Genomic DNA, 8,904 nt, shown 5'->3' on the forward strand with positions numbered 1-8,904 from the left:
AAGCCATCCTCAGCTACATCAGGTGCTTGAAACCAGCCTGAGCTAATGAGACCCTCCCTCAGAACTAATATGTCATGCAATCCAAAGCTGGATAAAACCAAACATTCAATGCCATATGTTTTTTAAATATATGTCCTGTTTTATTTATTGTGTTGTATGTGTGTGCATGCCATAGTCACATGTGGAGGTCAGAGGACAGCCTGAAGCATAACTCCTCTCCTTCCACCATGTGGGTCCAGGGAGTGAACTCAGGTCCCGGGAGTGAACTCAGGCTTGGTAGCTATTTCCTGTGTCTCAGCAATTTACTCTAAATCAAGCATCCCCCCAAAAGGCCAGGCAGTGGTGGCGCACGCCTCTCATCCCAGCACTCAGGAGGCAGAGGCAGGCGGATCTCTGTGAGTTTGAGGCCAGTCTGGTTTACAGAGTGAGTTCCAGGACAGTCAGAGCTACACCAAGAGACCCTGTCTTAAAAAGTCACATGCACACACACACATGTACACACACACACACACACACACACACTAAAATAAAATAAAATAAATAAATCAAACATCCCCACATCCTAATCCAATCCTGAAAGAAACACTTTCTGTCCCCCTCCCCACACCTCCCACTTCCCTGTGCCTCTCTGGACACTGGTTCTATCTTAAAGTCTGCTGTTTTGGGTACCTCAAAACCCCTTTAGGAGTGGAACCAGTGAAGAGATTCCATGGACCAATCTCCGAAAGCACTTCTTAAGGATAAGAAGGAGAAAGAGCCTGTGGAGAAAGAACCCACGTACAGGAAGAGGGACATCAATCCCACATCCGTGTCCCGGGGCTTCAGGACCAGAGAGGTCCGAATTACCAAGATCCCAAACCACTTCCAGGCGAAGAAGACAGAGAATATCCTGATCTTGGTGGCCTTCTCCATTGGACTTGGCAGCGTGTGGCGTTTCCCATACCTGTGCCACCAGAATGGAGGAGGTGAAGCCAGAGCCTATGCTGTGAGGTTAAGGAAGGGGTGTCGAGACCCCCCCCAGGGAGTAGTGTGAGGGCTGAAGGGCTCCCAGCTGCCTGAGCAAGATCCCACCCCTCCACAGGTAGCTTTCTGCTGATGTACCTCATCCTGCTGCTGCTGGTGGGGATCCCCCTCTTGTACATGGAGATGATCATTGGACAGTGGCTACGGAAGGACAACATCCAGGCCTGGAAGCAGCTGGCCCCCTGGCTAAGTGGTTTGGGCTACTCCAGCACACTGGTAGGTTGGGGCTGGCAGACCCTCAAGTTCCTGGTGCCCTGTCTCCTCCATGTCGCCCCTCAGACCCACCTTGTTCTCCTCAGGCTTGTGTGCTGGTGAGCCTGTACAACAGCGCTCTGATCTCCTGGAACGTCATGTACCTGGGCCAGTCCTTTGATTACCCTCCACCCTGGGAACAATGCAAAATGCATTCCCGTGACCATGGGAATATCACTAGTAAGGAGAGGGACAGGGAGATGGGTTAGTTGCAAGAACTATTGGAGGCACCATGTGAGGTGATCTGTAAGTATCTGAATCTCTGCCCCTTCTCCCCCCAGAGATCCAGTGCCTTCGGACAGTGCCCTACCAGTATTTCTGGTATCACACAACCCTTGATGCCTCCAGCCAGGTGGAAGAAGGGATTGAGATGCTGGTCCTGAACATCACCCTGTGCCTCTTTGCCACCTGGGTCATGCTCTATATCATCCTGATTATTAGGATAAGGATCTCAGTGCTTGTAAGTGTCCCAGTGGCCTCCTTCCTGCTGAGCCTCAGGACCTCCAACTGTCCAGAGGACAGGTTCATGTACACCACCGGTGTCCCCAGTAAGTGTCCCATGGAAGAGGGAGGCCATAGCTACCTCAAGCGAGCTCTTGATGGGACTCTCTGGTCACCATCCCTGACACCCACCTCACTGCGCAAAGACTTGTCCTAGCTCTACTATCACCTCTACCTCCCTGGGCTTCCTGGTGTGCACGGTGACTCTGCAGAAATGGTTTCCTTCCTTGTGCTCCGTCTGTGTCCCTCTGAGCATCTGGATGCCTCACCCAGTTCTTGGCACCGTTCCTACAAACAGACGCTGCTAGGACTAGGGGTTCAGTGTGAAGGGGCCTTTTCCCATTAGTCTTCTCACTGTGATCTGACATGAAGGATTTATTTTGGTCTCGGTTTGAGGGTATACAGTGTGGTGAGGAACACATGGCTGGGACTGTGCGCATCCTCGGGTCCCCACAGAACGGGAGGCAGAGGAGCTGTGGTTCTCAGATGATGTTCTCATCCTTCTTTTATTCCATCTGAGCCTCAGGGATGTTGACACAGTCGTCAGGTAGGTCTTTCCTTTTCAGTTAATCCTCTAAACAGCCCCACAGACACACCCAGGGGCATGTCTCAACCTCCTGGATTCTTCTAAGTCCAATCAGGTAGACAATGAAGATTGATCCTCACAGGCTAGGGAGAAAGAAGCATGGGCAGACAGTGATGGTGCACGCCTTTAATCCCAGGGTTTGGGAGGCAGAGGCAGGGGAATCTCTGAGTTCAAGGCCAGCCTGGTCTACAGAGTGAGTTCCAGGACAGCCAGAGAAACCCTGTTTTGAAAACAAACAAAAAGACACAGAAGCTCGAGGGCCTGAGTTTGGTCTCCAGCACCCATGTGTAACACCACACAGAGCGGGATCCTTGGAACCCAGAACTGGAGTGGTGGGGACAGGAGGATCCAGGGTCCTAGTCTAATCAGCATGCTCCAGGGCAGTGAGACCTGTCTCAGGAACAAGGTGGACAGCGAGAAGGAGTGAAATTAGCAGGGCCCGGGCTGCATGCTAGGACGCACAGGTAAAAGGGCAGAACAGAAACATAAGAGACTGGATCCAGGAACATGATTCTGGGCGGTTTGGGAGTGTGGGTGACATTGAGGGTGGGTGCTGGGATGCTCCTGTCATATGTAACCTTTTGTGTGTGCAGCGGGGTCTGCACAAGCCCTGCAGAGGCCAGAGGTCAACCTTTGGTGTCTTTCTTTAGGCACTGCCCTCCTTGTTCACCTCCCACTGGCCGGTTCACTCTCCAGCCCCCACCCCAGCACCTCCCTCCTCCTCATAGCATCCTGCCCACCCTCAACCTTACTAATGTTTTCTCTATCTTCCTTCTCCTGCTTCTTGTGACCTACCTGCCTAGATGCTGATTTTCTCCGTATTCTTCCCCTACGTCCTCCTCTTCTGCTTCCTCATCCGCAGTCTCTTCCTGCCAGGAGCGATGGCTAGCCTCAGGCGCCTGGTGACCATAGAGGCAAGTCCCTCTCTACCTCATTCCCCAGGCCTCCCAGGTTCGTTGCTCTGTCGGTCTCACCTCACCTGGGAACCCTCTCCTCCACAGCTCTCTATCTTGTCATCGCTGGACACATGGCGCCAGGCTGGAGGCCATGTGCTCTACTCCCTCGGCCTTGGCATGGGCACCATCATCACTTTCTCTTCCTACCAGACTAGAGGTGACAACTACATCAAGTTGGCCTCCTTTATGGCCATGGCCAACCTGGTGACGTCGTTGCTGAGCACGGCCATCATCTTTCTGGTGCTGGGCTTCTGGACCACAACCAGCGGGCCCAGCTGTGTTGAGAAGTGAGTGGCACAACCTGGCAATGCTAGCAGAAGCTTTCCCTCCTCAGCTCCCCTTCAGCACCACAGTCCTGTCAGTCAGACCCTTCCGTTGAACCCCACTTCACCTCATCCTCAGAGTAAACAACCACTGCCTAACAGAAGAGGACAGTTCCAGAAATTGCAGATGAAGCTAAGGATCATTTTCAAGTTGCTTATTTAACCCGCAAGGCGCTGTCACAGCTTGTCACGATGTCACAGCTGCCACGATGCAGGCCGCGGCTGTTGGCACGGGCTGTGTTTGAGTTGGGAAGCACCAAGTGTTTGCTCTTTGCCCAGTCTCTCTGCTTTTTTTTTTTCTAGGTGTAGCCAGATGTGTTTGGTTTTTTTTGTTGTTGTTGTTCTGTTTTGTTTTTGTTGTTTGAAACAAGGTCTCACTGTCTATTCATGGCTGGCCTGTACTTCACTCTGTAGACCAGGCTGGCTTCACATTCATAGAGATCCGCCTGTCTCTGCCTCCCAGTGCTGGGATTAAAGGTGTGTGCCAGGACTAGCGAGACTGCTCAGTGGTTAAGAACACTGACAGCAGCCAGGTGGTGGTGGCACACTCTGGAGGCCCTGGCAGTTGGTTCTCTGAGTTCGAGGCCAGCCTGATCTACAGAGCAAGTTCCAGGACAGCCAGGGCTACACAAAGAAACCCTGTCTCGAGAAAACAAAACAAACAAGCAAACTTGCTGCTCTTCCATAGGACCCTGGGTTCAGTACTCAGCACCCACATGTTGACTTCCAACCATCTATATAGGTCCAGCCCAGGGATCCAACACCCTCTTCTGGCCTCTGAGGACATTGCCCACACAAGGTAGACAAACACACACATACATGAAGACAAAACAACCAGACACACAAGATAATAAAGGTATGTGTCATCACAATGGGCACAGAACTGGAATTTGTTTTGTATACACCAATTTTCTTATACACTTTGAATTACTTCTTTTATCTTTTGAGATATTGTCACGTAATTCCCCCTTCCTTCCTACCGAGTTCTCCCACAAGCCTCTCCTTGCTCTTTTGTTTCATTGCTGTAGCATTAGAGGCTTAACAGTTTTCCTTCCAGTTAGGATGTCAAGAGTTGGCAGCAATTTCTGTCTGTCTGTTTGCTTGGTGCATGTGTGCACCTACACGTCTGGACATGCATGTGGAGGTCAGAATACAATTTTGTGGAATCTGCTTCTCTCTTGTGTGGTTCAGAGATCAAATTCCAAGTTTGAATGTTAAGTGATCTGTCCACTGAACTATCTCATGGGCCTAACTCGTTTGAGTTGTTTTGTTTGTTGAGATAGGGTTTCTCTCTGTAGCCCTGGCTGTCCTGGAACTCACTCTGTAGACCAGGTTGGCCTCGAACTCAAAGATTCACCTGCCTCTGCTTCCTGAGTGCTGGGATTAAAGGTGTGCATTACCACCACCTGTTTTTTTTTTTTTTCAAAAGCAGGGTCTCATGTTGCCAAAGCTGGCCTTGATCTGTCTATGTAGCTAAGGATGACCTTGAACTTCTGACCCCCCTTGTCCTCTTGAATGCTGAGGTGACAGGCATGTACCACCACACCCAGCTTGTACCTGAGAAGCTGAAGGTAAGGCTGCAGCGAGACCACAATGCGCACGTGCTGCGATGACTGTCAGCTAAAGACTCAGTGGTTCAGGCAGAAACTGTGAGAGCCAGTGTGCAGGGAAGCTAGAGGAAGCCTTGTGCTTTGTTGGTGGGTGTGTAAATTCATGCCACTGCCTTTGGAGACAAGTACTTCTCACAATCAGTCACTTGCACGGGGATTCCATGGCCGCTGCTCACCCACTGATCTGAGTCACAACTTTGTTCAGTGACCCAAATGATGACTGACCATTGTCTACCTGTAGGTAAACATGGAAGTGCAATCTGAGACCCTTGCAATAAGATTTCATAAAAAAGTTAGCATAACAATCCAACTAATGGAATACTAGGCACTAATGAAAAGGACTTGACTAACGCTGTGTTTCGGGACCTTCATGTCTTAGACACTGTCTTAGCTCTGGTTACTATTGCTATGAAGAGACACCATGACTACAGCAACTCTTGTAAAGAAAACATTTAATTGGGGTGGCTCACTTACACACACACATATCACATACAACCACACACACATACACCACACACACCACACCACACACATCACACACCATACACATCATATCACACACACATACACACATCACATACATCACACCACACACACAAACACACCACACACATCACATACCACACACATCACATATATCACACATACACACACTCACACAGAGCCCCTAACCATGGACTTCCAGAGCCATGATAGCATACATCTGTATGCGATTCTCCTCCTCCTTGGTTGGTGATGCTTGGAGAGGCAGACCATTCTCTATCATCTTCTTTTCTCTTCCTACACTAGCAGGAGTGTCAACAATCTGGTCGATCAGATAATCAAAGGTGTGCTGTCCCAGGCTGCCTGGCCTCCCCAAGGCATCATTCATAAACCTCCAGTAGAATACATGGACTGGATCAGTCAGCTCCCCAGTAAACTCCAGGCGGATGTGGTCCGTTTCTCCCCACCCTGCAGCATCCTGGTACAGAAGGAAAAGGTGTGTTTATCAAGGAGGCTGGTCTGGCGGCCTCCCCGCAGCCAAGAGTTCTGATCTTGGCTCCCCTCCACATCTATGTGCCACAGCTACATCGTAGCTCACTTCAAGGGACCCAGAAAATGAATGTCACTCAGGTCACATAGTCAAGGAGGGACAACTTTAAACACTTTAACCTCTTCGATTTCCACACTGAGTGGCAGACATGACTAATGAAGTGCTCTCCCAACCCCATCCATCCAGACACTGCCCTGCCTTAGAGCTCTTCTCCCCACAGTTCATGGAGGGCCCTGGCCTGGCATACGTGGCCTTCTCTCAAGTCATCTCGCTGTTTCCTGGTTCCTCTTTCTGGGCCATCATCTTTTTCATTGCCCTTGTCATCATGGGTCTGGCCACACTGACAATGCTCCTGGAGAGTATTGTGCTTCCTCTGCAGAAAAACATCCCAACCTTCGAGAAGTATCCCAAGCTGATACCAGGTACAAAAGCCCCTACCTTGTAATCTTCCTCTCACTTACCTCACCCGAAGCATCCCGGGGTCACATGGACCCCTCCCCCCCCCCCGCTCACAACCCCCAGTGTACCCCATCCACTTCCACCCTTAGTGACTGTCTGCTTGGGAGGACTTCTGGGCAGCCTTGTCCTCTCCAGTCGCTCCGGCAGCTACGTGGTGTTCCTGTTTGATGACCACCTGGTCCCTATGGTCCTCGTCGTTATTGCGGTGCTCCAGAACCTTTCTCTGGCTTTTGTCTATGGAATCAGGAGGTAATTTTCAATCCCTGGGGGAGGGGCTTAGCTATCCAGTCTATCCTAGGCCTTCAGGGGGCAGAGGCACTGCACGGGAGTCAAGGTCCTCAGAGAATGGGCAGATCCTGCAGGAAGATGCGTTCCTAAGTACACTGCAGGCCAAGGGCCGTGGTGGTACCATCTGTGAACTGAACGATTCTCCTGGGTAACAAAACATGGTCCAGAGCCAGGGAGGCCTGGTCCCCCACACTAAGCATCAGGAGTTTCTAAGAGTTGGAGATAAAAGTTCTACCTATGCTCAGGTATGCCCAGGCCTTATGTCCCGATGTCTACCTCCTTCATCCAGGTTCAGGGCTGAGATGTTCTACCAGCTGGGCCGCCTGGTATGGGCACCATTCACCTTCTTGTGGACTTACGTGACGCTGCCCGCTCTGCTGGTGCTGCTGGCCATCTACTTCCTGAATCTCTACCACGGGAAATCCCTCTATTACATCTCCTGGAATGACAGTATGGTGCGCCATGGGGACCTGGCACCCCACCCTGTGGCTCTTACACTTAGGGACCTGGAGACCCAAAAACCCAAGCACATAGACTCAGCCCCCCCCCATCCTGCATCTCCTACCCCCAGGACTTGGGGAACCCTGCACCCAGAGTATTCAGACCGAGTCCTCACCTGTATCTCCTGCCCTGGGGACCCGGGGACACTCTACCCAGACTGAGCCCTCCCCTATGGTCCACTGTCCCTGTCTCCAGAGCCAGGAAGTGAAGCAGCCTTACCAGAAGAAAGTCCTGGGCTGGGTCACCTTCCTCAGCATCCTGGCTCTGCTGCCCATCCCTGTGTATCCGCTGCAGCACTGGTGGAACCAGGACGACCAGGTCATCTGTGAGGTCTTTAAAAAGCCTTCATCCTCCAAAAGGAAAGAAATGCGATCCAACAAGGTCAGCCAGCGGCCTGCATATGCACTAAGAAGATTCACACTCAGAGGCCAGGACAAAGGTGGCCAGGTTCCACTCCCAAGAAAGAACCCCACAGATGACGTCCCGCTTCAACCCCTAAAGCTGTTGACAAAAAGTGACAGTGAAATTTTCTCCAGTTTCAGCCTTCGAGGTGACTCCATTGTCCCCAACAATCCTGAGGCACCAAAGCCCACTGTCCTCCCAGCAGGTGACCTTGGCTACCACAGCACTGGACAGAAAGAACAGGCATAAGGCTTCTGAAGTAGCCATGTTATAGTTATATGTTTTTAGTCTCTGGTGATGCACATCAAACCAGTACCTGCCCCACAGAAAGCAGAAGACAGGTATGTGGAAACCCAGCGGGAACTTCTGTGAGAGCCCTCACTGGGCTTCAACTGGACACGCCAACTCAGAAGCCCATCTTCCAGCAGTTTGGATGCTGTGCCCAGGGCCCCCTGACTCTCTGAGATATAGACACAACTTTGGTGTGCCCAGGTCGGACACAGTGCTCCCTCTACCCTGCCTAGCCCTTTTGCCTGTCAACGGTATGGCCTATCTCCCAGGGACAATGATCTCACATGCTGCCAAGACAGCATTTGTTCTGTTAATAAAAGAGGTTGGTGAATTACATACCCGCTGTGGGCACAGGGTTCTCTCTCACACACACTTTACACATACCCGCTGTGGGCACAGGGTTCTCTCTCACACACACTTCACACATACCCGCTGTGGGCACAGGGTTCTCTCTCACACACACTTCACACATACCCGCTGTGGGCACAGGGTTCTCTCTCACACACACTTCACACATACCCGCTGTGGGCACAGGGTTCTCTCTCACACACACTTCACACATACCCGCTGTGGGCACAGGGTTCTCTCTCACACACACACCTGCCACCATTTCTCAGCTGTGTAAAGTTCACCTGACTTCCACACAGCCTGGCAGGTAGAACATTAAGGTGGCTTATCT

General features: G+C 51.3%; 1 protein-coding gene across 1 annotated transcript; it reads left to right on the plus strand.

The window, feature by feature from the left end:
• Positions 1-709: 709 nt before the first annotated feature.
• LOC130867638 (sodium-dependent neutral amino acid transporter B(0)AT2-like) lies at positions 710-8,183 on the plus strand. Its single transcript, XM_057759719.1, has 11 exons — positions 710-965; positions 1,082-1,239; positions 1,323-1,434; positions 1,527-1,735; positions 3,166-3,276; positions 3,364-3,605; positions 6,044-6,230; positions 6,505-6,706; positions 6,833-6,992; positions 7,321-7,486; positions 7,728-8,183. Exons 1-11 carry the CDS (start codon positions 710-712, stop codon positions 8,181-8,183), a joined length of 2,259 nt encoding a protein of 752 aa, XP_057615702.1.
• The last annotated feature ends 721 nt before the right edge of the window (positions 8,184-8,904 follow it).

Source organism: Chionomys nivalis, chromosome 2 (assembly GCF_950005125.1).
Source record: "Chionomys nivalis chromosome 2, mChiNiv1.1, whole genome shotgun sequence".
In the NCBI taxonomy this organism is placed as follows: Eukaryota; Metazoa; Chordata; class Mammalia; order Rodentia; family Cricetidae; genus Chionomys; species Chionomys nivalis.

Coding starts and splice junctions, on each gene's coding strand:
- LOC130867638 (XM_057759719.1), top strand. CDS start 710: ATGGACCAATCTCCGAAAGCACTTCTTAAGGATAAGAAGGAGAAAGAG. Junction 3,277..3,363: donor GGCGCCTGGTGACCATAGAG/GCAAGTCCCTCT, acceptor TCTCCTCCACAG/CTCTCTATCTTGTCATCGCT. Junction 6,707..6,832: donor GTATCCCAAGCTGATACCAG/GTACAAAAGCCC, acceptor TTCCACCCTTAG/TGACTGTCTGCTTGGGAGGA.